Source organism: Lissotriton helveticus, chromosome 7, assembly GCF_964261635.1.
Source record: "Lissotriton helveticus chromosome 7, aLisHel1.1, whole genome shotgun sequence".
NCBI classification, from domain to species: domain Eukaryota; kingdom Metazoa; phylum Chordata; class Amphibia; order Caudata; family Salamandridae; genus Lissotriton; species Lissotriton helveticus.
In genome coordinates, this window is record NC_136068.1 from 1313090775 (window position 1) to 1313114573 (window position 23799).

Consider the following 23799-nt stretch of genomic DNA (forward strand, 5'->3'; position numbering starts at 1 on the left):
TAGAAACTGCATTTACAAGTAAAAGAGTAAGAAGTTTCACGCGTAGTTGAGCAGCAAAGAAGTGTATTACTGCCAGAGTCAATAACGGGACCACCGATGAATTCATTAACAATAAAGTCACACACGGAGAAGGCAATTTACCGACTAAGATAAACAAAACTACATTACCCAGGATTCACAGAGAAAGGCGGCTTCACGTGACACATAGCTCGCACAAAGCCTCCAGATTTCCTGTCAGCTGATCTAAACTCAGCCTGCCCTGGTTTTCTCAATGGGCAATGGGCATACTTGAACACGGAAGAGCTTAGACCGGTAGGGTTATATCCTAACTCGCCTTTAAATACATTTATACTCCAACTCCCCAGCACAGTTATTTATCATTTCAGAGCGCGAATGAAAACCTCCCTTTTATGACCCCACTGCGGTTTTATTTTAACCCAAGCAGTCTGTGTCCGTAGCGTTCAATACTTAAACAAACAACCCTGTGCAGAACGTCGTGTTCCAGTTAGATTTTAGTTTGTTCTTTTATTTTGCAGGAAAGGAGACTCTGCCATCCAATATAATAAGTTTGCAACTGGGCTGAACAAAAAAGAAACCAAAATGTCTCCCGAAAGCAAGAAGCTCTTCAACATCATAATCTTGGGGTTTGCCTTCATGTTTATGTTTACTGCCTTCCAAACCTGCGGGAATATTGCGGTAAGCTATGCTCTGGACCTTCTTTCAGTACGATCACTCAAGCTTGTAGAAAAAAATGTCTTTGTTAGAGTTCCTCCTGTTTAAGAGATCTCAAGATGTCACACGTCTGGTGCCATGGTCGAAGTGCATAAAAAAACAAGCATTTGCAATGCAATTGGTCTCGTATTTGTGAACGTTAGAGCTATTGACGCTATAAATTACAATGCCTTTTACTTATGTTTATGGAGTGAATGTATGTGGTGTGGAGTTAAATTATGTGGTTTGGATTGAAAGTACTAGTTGTGGAATTTTGTGGTGTGGAGTGGATTTGTGTAGTGAAATTATGTGGCATGTGTGCAGTGTAATTATGTGGATAGTTTTCTTGCAACGCTCCCAGGATGTAGAACGCTCTCCATAGAGCCCTCAGATGCACCCCCTCCTTCTCCTGTTTCAAAAGGGACCTGAAACTCCATCTCCTTAACAAATACTTTCCTGACCAACATCAACTAACCTAGTCTTCAATATCCGAGTTTACTCCTCTCTCTTGACATTCAAGGATAGTTGGTGACCGGCTTGTGTTAACCACCTAATTTTTTATGCTGTTTTTTTTTATCCTTGGTTTGCTTCCTTACTGCCTGCCTACTATGTAATGCAATTTCCGTCTGTTCTTATTACAGGATGTATGTAAAGCGCTCTGATACCTACGGGTTAAGCTAGCGCTATATAAAACTTTCAAAATAAAAAATAAAAATAGTTATGTGGTATTGAGTGTACTGGAATTATGTAGAGTGGGATTGAGTGAAAGGGAGTGTAAATATGTAGATTGGTAATTTGTGTTGTGGCATGTAATGGAGTTTAATTATGTGGTGTGCGGACACATTGTATAGCTTGATGTGTAATTTTGTGGTGTGGATTGGATGCATGTGTTGTTTAATTGTGTGGTTGAGTTGAATTATGTGTTTTTTTTTTTCCAATTATGTGGTGTGGAATGGAAATGTGTGGACCTGAATTGTGTGGTGTGGAACTGTGACATGATTGAAATGATGCTGATGGGAATTATGTGGCATGGTGTGTGGACTGTATTTATATGGATTGTTGCTATGTGACATAGTGGTTTTATTTGGGGTGTATTTTTGCGTTATTGAGTAGAGTAATTATGCGGCATTGATGAATGTGCATGTATGTGAGACACTATTTTTAATGTATGTTATTATCCTTTAAGAATATACTTTAAAAACAGGTGCAGGGGGTGCTGTCAAATGACTGATCTGTTAGGAAACCCACAAAACCCAGTTTATAAAGAAGCGGACTCTGTTAGTGGCAGCACACCACCTATAAGAGTAGACGCAACATAATTGTTATTACACAGGTAGTAGACAGTGTCCACACACAAATCAGACACAAAGAAGGTGTGTATTCTTACTCCCACACAGTCCAGACAGTGAAACTGAGAGCACACGGACTACTACAAATCATGAAGGCAGTAACACTAAAAAATTAATAAATGAGGGGGAGGCACAGGAAGATAAAGCAAGGGACGAAGTTTTAGCTAATAAAGTAACTGTAAAAAATAAAGTGTTGTATGGATGTACACAGAATAGTATACACCCTGCTGCCCTCTTGTACCTGATATAGTTCATTACTTTAAATGAGTTCATACAAGATCTCGTCACTAGTAATCAATATAAACTCTGAAGGATCCTGCAGCCGCACACATCCGTAGATATGGGCAGCCTCTTTGGCTCTTGCATATATGTGCCACTACCTAAGCCCCTGGCTTAGATTAATATCCAGATATTTTGAACATATTGTGCACAGGAGCCCTTGTAAAAACTGCTGTGCTTAGCTCTTGTCCCTAACACTATTCTGGAAGTGTTGGGAGCTCTTGTCCGGCTCCCTGTGCTGGGGACCCCGGAGCAAATCAGTACGATATGCTTCAGCAATTACCTCAACTTTCTGGGGCCACCGCAACTTCTCCAAAAGGGACTGCTTATCACAGTGATTCTTCTCCTTTATTGTTCCCTTACTTCACTTCAAAGTCTCTGAGAAGTAGCTTTGCTGAACTGATATCCTAATACTGACTTAAGCATTTTTGGAATGCCCGTACTACAAACTCTTAAGAGCTCAATGTGTCCTGCTTTGTTCTTGTTGTATTACCTCAATGCATGGCACCTGGGTGTGGACTGAATGCCTTGCATCCAAATCCTCTACCTAACTTTGGAGACTGGCTAATGCATAGAAAATTCTGGGAAAGTCAACTCCATTTATAACACCCCAAGTAGGTGGGCGGAACTTCATTTTCAGAATGTAGCAATGTGAGCCCACCTCAGTCATGAGCATTGGGAGGAAGAAGACGGACGATGGGTTGATCTGCATTGATCAATTTGAGATTATAGTTAGTTACAGTAATTATTTCAAAAGAGCTGGAACAATAGGAATATGTGAGGACCTGTTTTAACATACCTGCATGGACGTTTGTGTAGTGAGATTGCATTACCTCTGCGAACTTGCTCTTGACCCAGTCAGTACTCAGCACTGTGTCACTGCCTCCCTTTTGTCAGGCATTGAGATGGCTACCCACAGACCTGAGTTAGATGATATTTAAAGGACTTTCTTTTCAAGGTTCAGTGCATTTGTTACCTTTGATTTTGAAAAGTCAAGTATCATTCTTCCTCAGGTGGAGATGATGGCGCTAAGAAATGTACAAGGGTTGATTTTGTTTTTTATTTTCTCCTCCTGATCCAGACATTCAGATTCAAGCCACAAATCTTTCCCTGACAGAGGCCCCACACAGATATAAAAGGGCTCCATTGTCATAAAAGATTTCTGGCTTCCATGCCATCATTTGGTTCTTTTCAGAAGGTCCCTTCTTGATCCTGACCTTCCTGTGGATACAAAGAGGATTTAACTCTTGACTTTGAGCCTGCCCTAGAGGCAAGCGTGTGGAGCACTTTGATCTGTCTAGAATTATTTGGCAGATAATCTTCAGCTACAAAAAGAGGATGCTATGACCAGCAAAAAGATGTTTAAACAATTTTTGATACTTCTTATTCTAAACTGCCTGTCTGTAAACTAAGATGTTTACTCACGTTAATGAAAGAACTTGGAAAATACATCCTTGCTCTGCTTTCTTACCGGGCTCTACTTTTTTGCTAAGAGTGAATTAGATGTTACTTCCTTCCTAAATCTGGATTCTCTATTAACCAATCTGGCATGAAATTCATCAGTGGTTACTCACAAGGTTGCAGTGGCTGACCTTGTGTATAAATATTTGGAAGCCTCTGCTTCTCACGATTCAAGCATTGGGCCCACTCCTCGGCCAACAGCTCAATCCAGGCAGCAGACTCTTTTTCAGTGGATTTTAGAATTGATACAGAAAACAGCTGTAAGTCCAGCCCCTCCCCTCTAATAAATGACCAAGCGGTTCACTCCTTGCTGTTTTTGGTTTCGAAGATTTTAGGAGAAACTAGTCCTATTATCAATCTGAAACAGTTGCATAAAATCAGTAAATTTCAAGATGAACACATTACAAAAGATTGTTCTGTTGGTTCGTCCTGTACATCCATAGATATGCAGGATGCTTATCTACACTTCACCCATCCCAGCAATAGTTCCTGCAGTTTTGTGTGGAGTGTTCCAATGTCAGTTTTAGGTACTACCATTTGGCCTAAAGCTATCTCCAAGGGTCTTTTACCAAGGTCCTGCTCCTTTGATAACAATGGAACACAATGCTGAGATCTTTATTCATCTATATCTGAGTGATTAGCTGATTCATTCTCTTTAAGAAATTGTTACTGGTTTGGGGGGGGGGGGGATGAAACCATTCTCCAGCAGCAACCACAGTCCTTGTCAGGGTGAAATCATGAGCCAACCCCAAGTTAACCTGTGCTCAACCCTCTGGTAACTTGGCTCAGAGCAATCAGGCTTAGCTTGGAGACAATGTGTTAAGTATTTATGCAGCACTTCAAACATTAATAACGTGAATGCAAAACACAAGAAGAATCCAACACCAAATCCGAAAAAATAGAATACGTTTTAATAATAAATACATCGAGACTAAAACACCAAAAATCCAATCAGTAGAACCGGAGAGGCATAAGATTTTAGTGAAAATGGCGCCACAAAGCGCCAACTTTGGCTATCTGGTGACAGTCACAAGTTCAGATCACCAGTTATGGAGCGCAGGCCAGCTACAGGGACCCACTTAGGCCCGCTGGTAACACAGTACCTTAATCCTGGTTGTGAATAGATGTGGAGTCTTGCATCGGCAATTCGTCACACAGCTGTGGTGATCCAAAATCCAGACGAGGAGATGCGCCGTGCAGCAGCGGTTCCGGGAAGCTGTGAAATGCGATGTTCTTGCGTGGAGATGCGTCGCTCAGGACCATTTCTGATGGACTGCATTGTGCGAGGCGATGTCTCTGCGTGGAGATGCGTCGCACAGCAGCGTTTCGAATGGCTACAATGGGCAAGTGGATCTCCTTGCATTCAGGAAGTCCATGCAGCAGAGGCAATGCGATGGTTCAGAGGGTGAGGCGTTGAGCAGCAAAGGCAATGCGTTGGTTCTTCAGGAGATGTTCCCCGCTTCGGAGGTGATGCGTTAGTTCTGCTAAATCGACAGATGAGCTAGCAGAGCACCTTCAGGCCCACTTCCAAGGGTCCAGGACTGGGGTGGTACCACTTGGGATGGCGACTCGCAGAAGGCAGAGTCTACGTGCTGGGTTCAAGTTAGTTGGAAGCCTGTTCTGTCCCAGAGGCTTCTGATTAAGAGGCCAGCCAACTAGCTGTTGGAGTCATTCTGGGTCAAGCCCACTATGTGTCACTGGGCCATGCTGGGTACACTACAGGCTCACAGGGATAGCGGTCCTGGTGAGAAAGAGCCCAACCCCCCTTCTGGTCACAAAATGGGTGGACACTGATTGGAAGGTGTTCGGGATCCTGGGGACCAAGGCTACACAATCTATATGCCCCCTCAAGACTCCAGCAGGCGGGGATGGATAATTGAGGTCCTATGCTGTTCGAGGCAGGCCATGCAATTCCTTTGTTGGGAGTGACTGAAATGACTTGTTGCTCCAAAGCGTGGACAGGTCAAGACCAAGATCGCGCCAAATTACCCCAACCCCGAACACGATTGGCGAATCTCTTGGGTACTGGGGCATGTGGACATCTGGATGCTAACACATTCCACTGACGTGGCCTATTCCTGTTGCTCTGGTGCCCATGGGACATTCTCCCAGCTGAACTCACTGCTTGTCCTGGCTCGTCTGACTCCTCCCATTGCAGGGGTAGATTAACTGGCCTGGGGAATTTCTGACCACTCACCCCTACTGATTACTATGGAAACCACCGTTCCTTCTGGTAACCCCCAGTGGCGCCTCAATGCATGGGACTTGCGGGACCCAACCACGGTTATACAGATTTGAGCTAACACAACAGTGCATTTTAAGGAAAACCGACTCGGTGGACTTGCCCGGGGTAGTATGGAGCCCTAGAAAGCGTCCCTTTGAGACAGACTACAGACAATAATAGGCCCTAAAAAGAGGGACAGATAGGCTAAAGTGATTGAGCTAGAAGGGCATGTATGGTTCCTAGAGAGGTTTAGATTAACTGGTTTTCTACCGGCCATCCTGCTGAGCGCCCATCTATTCTCCGTGAAGGCTCTGGAGCACTGTTACCGTGTGTGTGCCCCCTGCTATTTATTTACCAGATTCGGCTGAAATGCCGCAGCTGCCGATATGTTTTAAGGTCTCGCTGATCTAACGCGCATGCGTTGATCTGCGAGATTTTAGTAAGGGACTTTTAAAAATGCTCCCAAAGACTGCAGGCGGATCGGGCACAGTGCATGTGCTCCGGGCGCACGCACCATTTGTCCGCCTGCAGCTTTGGGAGCAATTTCGCGGCCGCTTTGATGTTCTCAGTTAGCCGGTCGGCCACTGAGAACATCAAAGCGGCAGCGAAATTGCTCACCATTTGCCACCCCTCCCTTATCCCACTTCCTGCTTCTTTTCCATGATAAGAATGCCACCCGCTCCCTTATCCCCACTTCCTGCTTGTTTACTTTAGAGATTCACTGTTGAATTAGGTGCGAGTTGTCAGACACAACCACCCCACTGCATGTCACTGCCGATGTCGCTCTCATTCTGTTTTACTCTTCATATCACTGGTGTCATGTCGTGTGGCCTCTGAGTCATCCGGCGGAGTTTGTTTCTTGCTCACTCTCTCTGGTTTTGGCCTTATGCAAATGCCCGGGCTGGTTTCCAAGGAGAAATGCCATAAATGATGCAGGCACTGACCCCATCAGGCCACTTAAATATTGGCAAGTGGCTAGCGAGGTTATCATCGGGTACGTTTCCATTTGGTAGCCAGCCAAGCCTTCTGCTATTAACTTCTAAGTCTTGGGAACGCTTCCCCCGTGACTTCCTTTTGTAAACATGAGCTATAAAGATCACTTTTGAAAGTAGTTTAACGCTGACCTCTTCTGATGTTTAAATGCAGCTTTTTACGTGAAAGTGCGTTCTGCTGCGGCTGCATTGCAAGTCACACTTCTCTTTTGCTGCTGAACATTAAGACATTTGGACTTTCCCGACCTAACAGATACATTTCAATAAGTGGCCCATTAGCCTCATATTTAGCGGAATGTTTTTAACACGGGACCTCTTCCGAGATAGTGTGTACTGAGACTAAAGGCCCTTCACTGCACTAATGCTGAGCCGTGGTTCTCGACTCCATATCCGCGCCAGCTCTAAACTCTCCACCGCCTGACTGGAGGAAATGCCAGACGCTGTTTATACAGCGATAATCAACATGGTAAGAGGAGAATATACTGGAATAAACTATGATAAATGTGTTGCCTTTGGAACCAGATAACACGCCGACTTGAGAGCGTGGACTATCTCTTTAGGAATGAAAAACTGATACATTAGCATTTTCTGTGCAAGGCTTTTAACATTAAATCATTTATCTTCCTCTGCTTTGAGTTATTTTAATAATACTTTTATCGCTGTATCTTGAACTCAAGCATAAATGAGCATACATAAAAGACGTTTGATACTTAAATGGATCAAACAATTTGGAACTAAAAGCAAAAGAAAATTCAAATTTGGCAGCGGCGCTTTTCCTGACAAAATGGTAGAAAGCAGTCAATAATTACACCAGAAGAAAATGCCATTATGTGTTAATAGTGTTATATACCAGTTTCACTCTTAAGTAAATACAGGCACTAGGTGGTCACCTTATGATATGAAAGATAGGTGTAAAAAACAGAACTTTGCAAATCTACACCATGACACCAGGTAATTTGAGTCATTTTCTTGCATTAGACGCGATTATTTGCATTCCTTAATTGCGGACCCGGGAAGCCACGAGAAGAATTTGGCAGGGCTAGCATCTGATTTTTGCACAAAGAGTTGTTAATTTCCGCTGCTAGGTAACAAAACACCTATCAGCCTTCACCAGGGATGCATGCAGTAGAGGGATAAGGGGAGAAGAACGTCTTCGAGGTTGCCCACATACCTAATTTACCACCCTGTGTTTTTATTGCCTTTCTTTGTAATGCGATCCGAACACATTATGCTTCGTTTCATTTGCAACATGCACTGGCGAGCCATGGGCATGCTGCAGCTCCCGATTTATGTAACTGCTGCTTTCAAGCTTGTGAACAGAAGCTGCTCGGTTGCAAGTTAAATGATAATTCAACCCCCCACACACAACCCCCCCACACACACACACAACCACACACACAACCCCCCCCCACACACACACACAACTCTAAACACACAGCCCCCCACACACACACACAACCCCCCACACACACACACAACCCCCCACACACACAACCCCCCCACACACAACCCCCCCACTACCCCCCCACACACAACCCCACACACACACAACCCCACACACACACAACCCCACACACACACAACCCCACACACACACAACCCCCCCACACAACCCCCCCACACACAACCCCCACACACACCCACCCCACGCACACCCACCCCACGCACACCCACCCCACAGACACACCCCACCCCCCCCACACACACCCACAACCCCCACACACACATCCCCACACAACCCCCCACACACAAACCCCCCACACACAAACCCCCCACACACAAACCCCCCCACACACAAACCCCCCACACACAAACCCCCCACACACTACCCCCCGCACACTACCCCCACACACTACCCACCCACACACTACCCCCCACACACTACCCCCCACACACTACCCCCCACACACTACCCCCCACACACTACCCCCCACACACTACCCCCCACACACTACCCCCCACACACACGCAACCCCCCACACACGCAACCCCCCACACATGCAACCCCCCACACACGCAACCCCCCACACACGCAACCCCCCACACACGCAACCCCCCACACACACAACCCCACACACACAAAACCCCACACACACACAACCCCACACACACAAAACCCCACACACACAAAACCCCACACACACACAACCCCACACACACAAAACCCCACACACACACAACCACATGCACACAACCACACGCACACAACCACACAACCACAACCACACACACAACCAGACACACAACCCCACAACCCCACACACAACCCCACAACCCCACACACAACCACACACACAACCACACACACAACCCCACACACAACCCCACACACACAAACCTCACACACAACCCCACACACAACCACACACAACCCCCCACACACAACCCCACACACACACAACCCCCCACACACACAACCCCCCACACAACCCCCCACACACAACCCCCCACACACACCCACCCCACGCACACCCACCCCACAGACACACCCCACCCCCCCCACAACCCTCACACACACATCCCCCACACACAAACCCCCCACACACTACCCCCCCACACACTACCCCCCACACACACACACAACCCCCCACACACACAACCCCCCATACACACAACCCCCCACACACACAACCCCCCACACACACAACCCCCCCCACACACAACCCCACAAACACAACCCCACACACACAAACCCCCCCACACAAAACCCCACACACACACAACCCCACGCACACAACCCCACGCACACAACCACACGCACACAACCACACGCACACAACCACACGCACACAACCACACGCACACAACCACATGCACACAACCACAAGCACACACACAACCACACACACAACCACACACAACCCCACACACAACCCCACACACAACCCCACACACACAACCCCACACACAACCCCACACACACAACCCCACACACACAACCCCACACACACAACCCCACACACAACCCCCCACACACAACCCCCCACACACAACCCCCCACACACAACCCCCCACACACAACCCCCCCACACACAACCCCCACACACAACCCCCACACACAACCCCCACACACAACCCCCACACACAATCCCCCACACACAACCCCCCACACACAACCCCCCACACACAACCCCCCACACACAACCCCACACACACACAACCCCACACGCACACAACCCCACACGCACACAACCCCACACACACACAACCCCCCACACAACCCCTCCACACACAACCCCCCACGCACACCCACCCCACGCACACCCACCCCACGCACACCCCAAACCCACGCACCCCCCACACCCACAACCCCACACACTACCCCCACCACACACTACCCCCCCCACACACTACCCCCCCACACACTACCCCCCACACACTACCCCCCACACACTACCCCCCACACACTACCCCCCACACACACTACCCCCCACACACACTACCCCCCACACACACTACCCCCCACACACACTACCCCCCACACACACTACCCCCCACACACACTACCCCCCACACACACAACCCCACGCACACAACCCCACGCACACAACCCCACGCACACAACCCCACACACACAACCCCACGCACACAACCACACGCACATAGCCATACGCACACAACCACATGCGCACACACACAACCACAAGCACACACACAACCACACAACCACACACACACAACCCCACACACAACCCCACACACACAACCCCACACACACAACCCCACACACACAACCCCACGCACACAACCACGCACACAACCACGCACACAACCACACACACAACCACACACAAAACCACACACAACCCCACAGAGACAACCCCACACACACCACACACACAACTATCTATCTATTGCACTCACTCTATCTCTCTCTATTGCCCTCACTCTATCGCCCTGACTCTATCTATCGCCCTCACTCTATCTATCTATCGCCCTCACTCTATCTATCTATCGCCCTCACTCTATCTATCTATCGCCCTCACTCTATCTATCGCCCTCACTCTATCTATCGCCCTCCCTCTATCTATCGCGCTCACGCTATCTATCTATCGCCATCACTCTATCCATCGCATCACCACAGCATCACTCAGCACAACCACAACATCACTCAGGGGCACCACAACATCACTATGCGCTACCACAGCATCACTCAGCACCACAGCACCACTCAGCGCCCCCACAGCATCAATCTGTGCAACCATTCAACAACAACTGGTTCAAATATGTTCTCTCAATGTTTCATGCTTTATTACAAATGTCACAAAAATATGTTAATATTTCACTTCTGTTTTTGGATTTTCGTCACAATAAAATACATTGAACATAATCTTCACAAAAGTTATTTACAAAAGTTTAAGCTATTGCCATTATAAATTACAATAACTTTTATTTAAGTATTAATTATTTAAAACAATTGAAAGCCATTGTTATTTGTAATAGCAATACATTCAAGTCACGTAAATACAACACATATTGCATTACAAATGCTATAGGTGTCCCATTTGCAAAAGTTATAACTATTGGCATTCTAAATGACAAAGCTATTAATTTCGCTATTTTCAAAACCAACACATAAATGAAAAATGTGTCATTTACAATACCAATAGCTCAAACTTTCCTAATGCGAGACCTATTGCATTGCAAATGCTTGTTCTCTTAGTTAGGGGATCTTAACGCCCTCAGTGGTGGGACTCTTCACTCATTCCACCACTATTAGCATATCTCGGATGTTTTTCATCCCGCTTTGATCCGCCGCAGAACTTCATCTATCTTTAGCTGACGCAAAGCAGTTTTAGAATTGCTTCTGATGTGCAGGATCTCCTCTGTTTTTCACCGTGGTCAAGCATTTCAGTCTGCTGCATAAATCCTGTGGCTCTGCAACTCGGAATATCTGCTCTTGCTGATATTCCTGTGTCACCAGTTGTGTGCCTGTCTTTACTTCCATGTGTAGCAAAGAAGTGGGCCAGGACCTGTGTTGGTTTTGCGTCTTAAATTAGCGCTAGACCAAACTATTTCTTTTATATGATCTGGTACTTTATTTATACCTTTTCCTTCAACTTTTTTTAAAATTCTTTGTTGCATCTTTGGAACAGAAAAAGACAGTGATGTCTATATACAGAAAAAAACTTGTGTACATATAATTAACAAAACATTAAAGAACAAAATTGTGTTTTAGATACACAATCTAAATGAACATTCATGTGCAAAAACCATAAACCAAACATCCTAATGTCTTAGAAGTCTTATATCAAAATCCTATTACATATATAGATATTATCTCATTCAACAAATGTTATATGTTTCTGCGTTTCAGTTAAGAACACATAAAGAAATGAGCAAACACGGGGAAAAAATACTAATGTCAAATACATGGGATTTTTTCTCTATATCCTGACAAGAATTACATTCATAGTTCCTCCATGTTCGTATCACAAATCAAAATAAAGCCAACGCGTTTCAAGTCTCTGATATTAAATATGCGGACTCATCAGGGCTCTTGATTTTTTACAGAAATGTAGGTTTCTGGGCACTAGTGTGTTTTTTATGTCCGTTTAGTCTTCTTTATCTTTTTGTTTCAGCCGGGAATGCTTAACTAAGGACTTCTCTGCCTTTATATTATTTCATAAAACAGCTCTGAAAGCTGTGGTTTTTGCTTAATGTGCTAAAACTTTCACGTTTGCAGCTCACGGAGACTTCCTTAATAAGTTGTGTTATTTGGCACGGTGAAACCTTCGTTCTACATTAGCTTGCAAGGGACTTTTACCGAGCTTTAGTTAGTTTAACTCACGAGCTCTCGTCTGCGTGATGTGTTTCTCAAATGTAATGAACGTCTTTCTTGTGGTTATTCAGTTCTTCTCTTCTGATTCATTCTGTTGAAGTGGCCTTTAATTCCAGGCATGTCCCACCATCAGTTTGTTCGGTTCATACGCCCTGAGGAAGGTGAGATCCACATTGGGGTCTAACACCGAAAAGCGCATCACACTGGATTAGCAACGTGGAGCTTTATGACTGAATTCCCCCCCCCCCTCTGAGAAACATTTATCACTTCATGGATATGAATTACACTTATTATGTCACTGTTTAGCTGACTCTTATGTTCTTATTCCTCATTCTCCATTTAGTTACACTGATACTCTGTGCAAGGTGAATAATACCTCCTGTTTTGGGGGACTCGTTCATCTGTATCTATTTATGAATATTGTATTATAGAATCCCTGATATTGTTGGACGGGTGAGTATGTGTGGTAATTAATTTGGATGTTTGATGCTTTGATTGAATGTGGTGTGGGATGTGCTTTATGAATATTGTATCTTCACATATATTTAAAAAACCTAATTTGATGAACTAATAATTAATAAAAAAAATCTCTTGATAACTTTGTTAATCCATATGTGGTGTGATCACATTTATGGACTGTGTTGTCAGTTTTCTATCAATTAGTGACTTAGTGCACAATATGATCTGTGCAGGTAGAGAACTTGCTCTTTGACTGTATTATGGCTCCTAGAGAGCCCTCTGGCACACAGCCCAGAGGAGGCAACGTGCCAGCTCCTGGAGACGACCAGATTAGAGTACGGCAGTTTACTAGCGGAGGTGGCTTGCTATCATTACTTTGTGGTGCAGCACAAAATATACAATGCAGGTGACGAGGCAAAATGCCTCCTGGTGTGGCTGTCCCAAAGGGGAGAGGCAGCCAGATGGTGAGAGAAATAATATCTAGCACTGGGGCCATTGGCTTACCCAAATGGAGGAGACAGTTTTGTCAGTTTGCGAGATATTATCAGGCCTTTTATGAATCTTGACCACACAGGGAGGAGGAAGAGATACTTCCTGAGAATTTCTTTATTGGATTTTAACATAAAGAAGAGAGAAATGAAAAGCAATAACTAAGCAAAAGATACAATCTGTCAAAATAAAACAGATCACATAATTAGCTGTTACATCATTACTATGCCGCTGGGTCACATTGATACAACGAAGATAAGGAGAAAAGAAAAAAAAAAAGGACCACTCATCCTACCATATACGTTGACTGAGAATCCGTGTAAAAAGGAAAGTCACCGCCCCAATAGGGTATGTCGATAGTATCAGAGTTCCCCAAGTAGGGCTGCGCAAAAAAAAAAAAATTGACCTGTCAGATATCATCAACCCTGCTCTTCTTCATTACCCTGATGGGATAAGTGATGTTGCCTAAATAGACTCCAAAAACGTAATGGCCGGCTGCTGGGTGAAAGCAGTTCATTATAAACGTCCGATTGGGTATTACAATACACCATGTCTTTTCCCCACTCCTCGACTGTAGGTACTGGCCCCCACATCCACCTTATTGCTAATTGTCATTTAGCAAGAAGACCAATAGTTATTAGCTTACGAACATTCTTGCGTAATGGCTTTGTGTACCCCAGCAACGCCATGACGGGGTCCGGAACAAGCGAAAGACCCATAATGTCGTTTAACAACTTAAAAATCTGATTCCAGAATTCCTCAACAGGGGGGCATTGCCAAGCTAGGTGGAAAAAAACGGCCCCCGGTGTGTCACACCGTTCACAGTTGTCATGATCCTGCAACCCAAATCTGGGTAGCCGCTCTGGTGTATAATGAACCCTGTTCAAGAACTTGAAATGTGCTAGCCGGTGACGACCATTCAGAGATGCCTTGCGCGTAACCGCAGAGCAGTAATACCATCCGTGAGTGGTGACCCTATGTCCGCCTGCCAGGCCAGTCGCGCCTTCGTGTAAGAGCTCGTCCTAGTTTATAAAGCAGAGGCATAAAGCTGCGAGTCTAACTTAATAGGAGATTGGGAGCACAATAGTATGGATCATCTGGGATCTCCAGGGGTTCAGCCAGCTCATCTCCCAGGACAGTGCGCATAGCATGGTGAGTCCTAAAGAAATGGAATTGTATTAGTGCAGAGGGAATCGTCAATACCGCCACCGCCTCCTCCCATGTCACCACCCATCCTCCCTTGAAGAGATCTCCCATCTCACAAATACCTAGATCATTCATTGAGCGTATAGTGCCGCGTTCTGAGCTAAGAGCGAACCACTGACACCACTCTATGCGCATTCCGGGCGAATATAATTGTGCACCAGAATATAGTTTGAGGAGAATATGCCAAGCATGGACCGTGGAATTCACTTATTCAAGAACTCCACTGCGCCTGAGCGGCTCTTTAGTAAGGAAAACGAGGTAAGGGGTCAGGGGGAGCCCGCAACTCTTTCTATCTAGAGATGAGGGAGGTCGGTGGACCATGGACCCAACCATGGGTATGTGAGGCCTGCGCAATCCGGTAATAAAGCTCTAAATCCAGCGCCCCCAGACCCCCTGTAGTTTAAGAGTTGTATATAAAGGTTGTAAGTGGAAAAATGCGCAGCTCTTACCACCCTATTTCTCTGTTGAATGTCGAGATTGAGCTCCGTGCTGCGATCTTGGTATGTAGATTGAAAGAAGTGATACCTGCTCTGATCCATCACGACCAGACGAGATTCATACCATGTCGGTCAACGAGACATCATCAGATGCCTGCACAGTTGGCTGGATGGGACCTTCCTTGCCCCAGTCGGCTATCTCCACTGACACAGTAAAGGCATTTGATGCGATTCACTGGCCTTACCTCCTTGCTGTGCTACGGCGGTTGGGTTTTGGCCGGCTGTTTTGTGGTTTGGTGGGCCTTCTGTACGCCAAGCCTAAGGCTGCAGTGAGGATGAATGGAATGACCTCTGCGCCATTCTTGTTGGGGCAGGGAACCAAACAGGGCTGACTACTGTCCCCTCTTACTTGTGCTCTGCATAGAACCACTGGCTTACTGGGACCGGGCCTTGGAAATGGTGACGTCCTGGGGCCATGGCAGACGGAGAAGATTTCTTTATATGCAAATGATGATCTACTGTATGTTATGGAACCAGAGGTGTCCTTGAATCCCCTGCTAGAGAGGTTAGGGAAGTTTGAAGAGTACTCCAACCATAGGGGGTATTGGGGAAATCCAGTTTTATTTAAAGAGGGATGGTGGGACTGGGACATATTGATCCCGGAGTCCTTGCGGGTGACCACCAAGATCTTTCAATACCTTTGCTGCTTCCATTGAGCAGTCATGCAGGGGTTTAACATGTTTAGACTATGATCACCACTCGCGATCCCTCTGATGATATCAAACCTGTGATTTGAATCCATGCAATTATCGACCCAGGTGGGTGTTACAATTTCTTCAGGATAGGTTTGACTCGGAATTTTTAGTGTCTATTCTCCGAGTTCACTTGATGGTATGATTCTATGGGGAGAAATTTCCAAAATTGATGAGTTGGGTGCAAGACTCCTGAAATGTTTTTCTTTCTTTCAGGGGGCTCATGTGAAATTGGTACTTCTGTCTGGGCCTTTCTTTGCTTCTTACAGCTCTACAACTTACACACTTTGAACCTGTAGAACAAGTGGCTCTTAACTTTTTGACACTGAAAAGCTAGGTTTGCGATGTTCTTACTTTATCTTGCTGGCTTCGTAAACTAGCCTCTTTGTGAGTCCTGGATGCTTACGTGATATTTTATTTGTCAGTTTGATCTTGGGTTTATGGCCTGCTTTTCAACCTAAGTTAATTTCAGCATTTCATCTATACTAGAAAATCCTTTTTCTTCCTGTTTTTAAATCTTCCTTCTAAAGAGAAAGATGTTTGGCTTCTTTTAGATGTGACTGAAGCTGCCTGTACTTTGGATTTAGTTTTTGTTAGTCTATATGTAAATTCTGGTGTTTATGACAGGGATGTGAAGGACTAGAAAGCTCAGGACTTTGGAACCAGCGTGCTGCCAGCAGTGATTCCAACTAGTTACTTCACAAGTAATACTATAGTATTTCATAAATAGATGTGTTGCATTTTTATGAGAGTTTGTGTCTTTTGTTTGGATCCAGTGATTCTCATGTATTTTCTCATAGAGTTAAGAGTGTGCAAGGTAGGGTTGAGGAGGTAATGTGCAGATTGCTTACGAGTAATGTTCATTTCTTCAGTTACCCATCCTAACAAGTAGTTATGCCCGAATCTCTCTCTCCTTTTTACAACATGTATCGCCAGCCCTTGGAGATAAGAGGCTGTAAGGCGGGACTGGCATCCCTCTATTTTGGAAGGAGTCCCAGGTAATCCAGGAGAGAGGCAGGGTTCTTTGTTTTAACTTGGTTACCTGGTGCCGGAATGGGATGTGAAACACGTTATAAAATAAATACTGTAAGAACAAGCATTTGCAATGCAATAGGTCTCGCATCAGGAAAGTTTGAGCTATTGGTATTGTAAATGACTAATATTTTATTTATGTGTTGGTTTTGAAAATAGCTAAATTAATAGCTTTGTCATTCACAATGCCAATAGTTTTAACTTTCGCAAATGTGACACCTATAGCATTTGTAATGCAATATGTGTTGTATTTACGTGACTTAAATGTATTGATATTACAAATAACAATGTCTTAATTTTTTTAATAATTAATACTTAAATGAAAGTTATTGTGATTTATAATGGCAATAGGTTAAACTTTTGTAAATAACTTTTGTGAAGATTATGTTTAGTGTATTTTATTGTGATGAAAATCCAAGAACAGAAGTGAAATATTAACATCTTTTTGTGACATTTGTAATAAAGCTTGAAACATTGAGAGAACATATTTGAACTAGTTGTTGTTGAATGGTTGCACAGATTGATGTTGTGGTGGCGACGAGTGAGGCATCTCCGGATCCCATCTGACCACATGCTCATAATTGTATATCCACTGAATATTGAAAAAATTAAGGCTATAAAAAACATTTAAGAAAAAAAAAAATTTCCTGCTGGCCTAGAAGGTACCAGAGACCTTTCTAGACCCTCTCCCCCTCAAACAATGATGTTCCTTAAAGGGACACTTACTAGCAATGGCGGCTTGTACAGAAGACTTAGCCCAGTAATGAAGGTGCCCACAACCCATGGGAGTGGCAGAGACCACAAATCCAGAGTTAATTAAATGTAGAGGTTTGCGGTCACTGCAACTGAATCTCCACACAGCGTGGCAATTAGGTTGCAACGTGTCAGTAGACATTCCCCTAAAAACCCCACCACGCTACGTCCAGTAAACTCCCATGAATATTCCAAAGCTGTGAAGGAGCTACTTCTACATGCCGAGGGTTTAACTCTACACGCATCACAAGCCTGGTTGATGCAGATTCATGCCTTCGAGAGCCATCACCTGTCACCTGATCCAGCAATCAGCGGCCCACAAAAGCACATCAAAGAGACCAGCCCAACAAGCGTTAAATGTTATTAAAAGTATTTGTGAATGTAACACATGTAAACTGCTTTAGTGAACGCGATGTTTACATGTGTTGGCACGTTAAAGCCAGACCTATTGGCTTTACCAATGCTTGTCGATTCTTGTAGTGGGACCATGGTTCATGAACAGATACAAAATGGAAAACTCCAGTTGTTTTCGATAAAAATGCATTCTCTTTGTTGCAGCCTGCTGTATGGGCCCCCGAAATACATTCCGCGCCATCGGGTGTATTTTCTGCTTTTGAAGACCTGTAATAAAGTAATATAAAACGTGCAGAGATTGTATATTCTGTGAGTTGTGTGAGCGGCACAGATCCCGCCTCAGGTGGGAGGGAGTCAGCAATCGGAGGTGTTCGAGGGAAGCGCAGAGGAAATGGAAGCTGATTTGCAAGTGAAGGGATTGGAAATGAGGCCCGGGCGCCGTCCGCAGCTGCGAGGAGTCTGGGCTTGGAAATCACAGAGAGGTGATGGGATCAGTCTGTGATGTGTATTGGGGCTGCTTGTTGCTACGCGTGACGCATTCCGCTCGCAACTGGCATTCTAAGCCTCCCTCATCATGGAGGTGAGGGGCTCACTGAAAGAGGGAAACAGAATCTATTCTGTTTAACATTTAGAGTGCGCAGTTTTTATTCCGATCGACAGTGCGACGCTGTACAGGCTTCAGAAAAATAATAAGAAAGCAGACTAAAATATAATAATCCATAAAATAAACAAACAGAAAGCAAATGATAAAAACACAGCGCTGGAGCACAGGAAGTCCAGCGAGGGCCGGCAGTCCAGGAGCAGCGGCCGCCGTCCGGCCCCACGCGCAGCAGCCGCCGGAGACGGCGAGCCTCCACTGAGGTCACCATCACATATACACTTGCCCTGCTGCTGCGGTTGTCCTCGTGGTAGGCGCCCACGTGGGATATGCTCGTGATGCCTTGGCGGGGCTTGCTGGCCTTGCTTGTGTGCTTCCCAGAGAGACAGGAGATTGGGAACGCGCGCTCGCGGCCTGCTTCGATCGCTTTTCTGAGCGTGCGCGTGACAGTCTCCTGTCTCCTGGGAAGCAGACCAGGCAACAATAGTAACGCGCCTGCGCGATGGCATATGGCTTCGCCATATGCATCGCAGGCGCGAGACCTAAAAAGGAATGGTAATTGGAGTAATGAATATTATGGGTGAGTACTCTGTCAATTAATGTACCCCTTTTCATCTTTTACCGCCAAATGACCATTGTGCAGCACTTATGTTGCACCAAGTTGCAATGAAAAACATGCTGACTGTCTAGCCAGGTCCGCAGAGAGACTGTGCTACAAAGATATATAAACGGAAGCTGGTGTAAAGTAGTTGAGTATTTTAACGCAGATCTTCCCACACACTATCAGCAACTACCTCAAACTTTCAATGTGACTTAACTTCAACCATGTTCCGTCAGGACTGTGTAAAGCTTCTTCTACCCTGATGAGCTTTACCTTAAAGCACTCAAAATGTAGATAAAATGGCGGTCATACTAATTTCCTGTGTCTTCCGAACAGCAAACTGTGATCTCCAACCTCAACAGCACAGATTTTCATGGCAGTGGCTATACCAGGTATGGTGTTTTTTTGTTCTTTTTTAAACTTATGCTAGCCTTCCTTATCTTTATTGTGCTTGACAGTACTGAAGTGTGCACACATTGTTTTTGATTATTGGTTATCCTAACCTACATTATGCTTACCCTTAGGTGTGTTTGTTTCACAGTGACAATATCTGTGTGTATGAGTGTTTAAGTGAAGGCATCCTTTTTGATGCACGCACATTATTTGTAAGAGTTTGTCTGCGAGTGGAGCTGCATTGACCGTCTCCGTTTTATTCATTTGATAAAGTGTATTGACCGTCTCTGTTTTATCCATTTGATATATTGGGCAAGGATCCTCGCTCTACCAAACAAGGCTTATTCCATTCATTCTATAGACATTTTTGGAAAGTCATACATTGATTAACAAAGGGCATTACAATGTGATAATAATATCAGAGTATTCACTTTACAAATGTGAATTAATCATTTCTATATGCAGGTACACAGTTTTTTTTCATGTGCAGCCCACATGCATGTATAACACTTTGGATGAAGATGTTAGTGTTTTTGGGGTTGAAGGAACTGAATTTTGCAAGTTAAAAAGAACTCCTCTGAGGCATCAAGATGTTTTTTTGTTTTTTTTAAACTTTATTTTTCCAGTATGTAGCACATACAAATGTTGCAAAGTTTCCAGTATGTAGCACATACAAATGTTGCAAATAAGTCACCACGTCCATCTTATCATAAACATTCACTTTGCAAGTTCTACATGTCTATCTTGATAGTACAATTACAGGTGTAGTTGGCACGTCTACTACAATTACACATCATGACAGTAAATATCTTACCCAAATGGCCCTATCACTAGTCCACTCCCCGTGCATGTCTCAGATGTGTGTGATTCCCATCTTCTCATTTACCTTCAGTGTAGGCATACAGTAACACAACACCACCTATTGTTGCCCTCGACATATGCGTTAATAATTATGATATAATCACCCCACTCCCTCAGGCACAATACCTTTTTTCTGATTGAGAATTTGAGGCCTGCTTAGTTGCTTCCAAATATCTCCGAAATGGGCCCCATATAAATTTGGGGTGGGACGTAGAGGGTGTGATGCTAGCATAGTTCTCCGCATTAACCTTGCAATAGGCTAAACTGCGCAGCCAGTCCTGAACTTTGGGTCCTGTTTTCCTGCCCCAGTGTATAGCAATCTCCCTTTTTGCCAGCAGGAGTCCCAGCGGTGCAAAGCGTCTAACCCTCTTTTGGAAGTTCACTGTGTACCCCAGCAGTGCAATCTCTGGAATGGGATAAAGAGGCAAGCCGATCATCTTCCCAAGTGTATAGTGAATGTCCACCTAATAACTCTGTAATCGAGGGCAGGTCCATGACATGTGCATGAAGGCGGCGTCGGGTTCCGCACATTTTAAACATGTAAGTGGCCTGGAGGCGTCTATCATGTTTGCTTTGACAGGTGTAAAATAGGCATGGCGAAGAAATTTAAAATGAAGCAGCTTGTGCCTGCTGTTAAGAAAGATTTCTTTGGTGGCCGCGCAGCATTTGGACCATTGTTCGTCTGTTATTGGACTGCCCAAATCTGCCTCCCAGGCGTGTCAGAGCTTGTCGTCACACACCGGTCTCATATCAGAACTAGCTTTGTACAATTTAGAAATGAGACGCGCTCCATCAGGGTTATCTATTTCTAGTGTGAGTGGGGGGAAACTAGTCTGGTTCAATTGGAAACGTGGGGAGTGTCGCCCGTAAGGCCGACCTCATTTGGGTCATAACAAATCGATTCATAAACCTGCTGTCAGTGTTCCGTGTATTGTCGTCCCATGAGAATATATGTCCCTCCGGATATAAATCCCCTATTTTGACTACGTCTAAGGTAGCCAGTGTGCGCTGCACCAAGCCTTCCTCAGTAATTGGGAACCACCTAGCGTTTGGTAAAGGAAGGGGAGATGAGTATAGGGTCGTAGCGCCGGTAAGCTTCCTCAATTTCCCCCATGCCCAGCTGGTGATGGACACCGTTTGTATATCGTGTAGGTCGCGGGGGAAGCCCCTAGGAAGAACTGTGGACAGCCAGTCGGGAAGAATGAGATCCGCCTCTGGTCGCAGAAACGGTATTCTTGCTTCTGAGTGAAACCATGCGTGCGAATAGTGACATTGTGCCACTAGATAATATAATTGTAAGTCTGGCACGTTAAACCCTCCCCGTACATATGGTAATGTGAGGATCGACCAGCGGACACGTGGCTGCTTTTCCCCCAGACCAGTCGTGTGAGGTGCGATCGTAATGTCTGGAAAAAAAAAACATTGGTAAGAGGTATGGGAACGTTATTGAAGAGATATAGAAATTTGGGAAGAACGACCATATTTAGAATTGTTACTGGACCCGCTAGTGATAATGGTAACCTCAGCCAACGATCCACCTGCGTCTCTAAAGTGTATACTGCCTGCTCATAGTTTAAGCGTATAATTTGCATGGTGTCCAAATGGATGTGTATCCCGAGATATTTTACCGAATCGGAACACCATTCAAGAGGATACTCGCAGTCCCATGGAGTAGTGCTAGTGGTTAATGGAACAATAATAGACTTGTGCCAGTTTACGCCCAGCCCGGAGAATCTGCTGAATCGGAGGATTTCCCTAATGAGGGGCGCGAAGTTGGTTTGGGGTTCCCGGACATATAAGATGGTATCGTCTGCATAGAGGGTAACAAGGAGATGGCTGGTATTAAACTGTAATCCCCTGTGCATGTGACGTTCTTGGAAATGCCTAATCAACTGATCCATTGCTAGTATGAACAGAAGTGGTGACAAGGGACAACCCTTCCTAGTCTCACGGGAAAGCACAAAGGGTCTGGAAAGCGTGACATTCAAACGCAGCCTTGCCGTTGGATTGCCATAGAGTAGTGCCGCAGTGGCAATGAATCCCAACGGCATGCCCATAGGTTTCATCACTGTAAGAGTAAATGGCCATTCCAAAGAATCAAAGGCTTTCTCCTCATCTAATAATATCGCGGCCGCAGAGGTTTCCGGATTAATTCTGTGAAGGACTGCGAACAGCGTCCGAAGATTCAAGGAGGTGGACTGGTGAGGCACAAAGCCAGATTGCACCAGGGAGATAATATACTCTATTAATTGAGACAACTGATTCACGAGGAAAATATTTTGTAATCTAAATTTAATAGGGAAAGTGGACGATATGACCCGCAGAGCATACGGTCTTTGCCCAGTTTGGGGAGGAGAATGATGACTGCCTTGCGTAGTGTAGGAGGGAGTACCTGTTTCTCCAATGCTTCCGCATATACCTCAATTAGCTGCGGGTCAAGAAGGTCCTTATATTATTTGTAAAAATTCCCGTGAAGCCATCTAACCCTGGGGCTGTGGAGTCTCGGTTTGTGCCGATGCGAGTGATACGTCAGCCACTGAGATGGGCTCCGCCAAGAAGTCCTGCATATACCTTTCCAGATCGACCAGTGCTATCTCGGAGAGAGTCGTGTTGGGCTGTGCTATCAGAACCCACCCTTGAAGTATACAGCGTGGTGTAATAATCTAGAAACTCGTTGCGAATATCGGAGGTAATATTGAGTGTGTACCCAGTGGAGGTGTGAAGTTCAGCGATGTACGATTTGCTGTATTGTGGCCTCAACATGTGTGCTAACACTCTCCCTGTGTCTCTCCCCTTCCCCATAATGCCTGGCTGTGTGGTATTTCCCCAGGTACAATATCTCCCAGTCTGCGGTGTCTCTGTATTCAGACAGAAGGGCTAATCGCTTTGCCTGACCAACAGGGTCCCCATGGGATTGGTATCCAGTGTAGTGATGTCGCGTTCAATATGTGTCATTGTGTTGCGAAGGTCTCTGAGCACCCCCACATGTTTAGAGATACAAACACCCCTAATTGCCTTGAAACCCTCCCATAGCGTCGCCCAGGAGCTCACGGAACCTGTATTGAT

The 23799-nt window shown here is 45.2% G+C and overlaps 1 protein-coding gene across 1 annotated transcript in view; it reads left to right on the forward strand.

Annotated features, from left to right (window-relative positions):
- The first annotated feature begins 230 nt into the window (after nucleotides 1–230).
- MFSD11 (major facilitator superfamily domain containing 11) overlaps nucleotides 231–23799 on the forward strand; it is a 182141-nt gene continuing 158572 nt past the window's right edge. The window contains exons 1-3 of the mRNA XM_078654620.1: nucleotides 231–312; nucleotides 537–696; nucleotides 19816–19871. Of these exons, the coding sequence (XP_078510746.1) occupies nucleotides 601–696; nucleotides 19816–19871 (152 nt within the window). The 5' untranslated portion in view covers nucleotides 231–312; nucleotides 537–600. The remainder of the gene's footprint in view (nucleotides 313–536; nucleotides 697–19815; nucleotides 19872–23799) is intronic.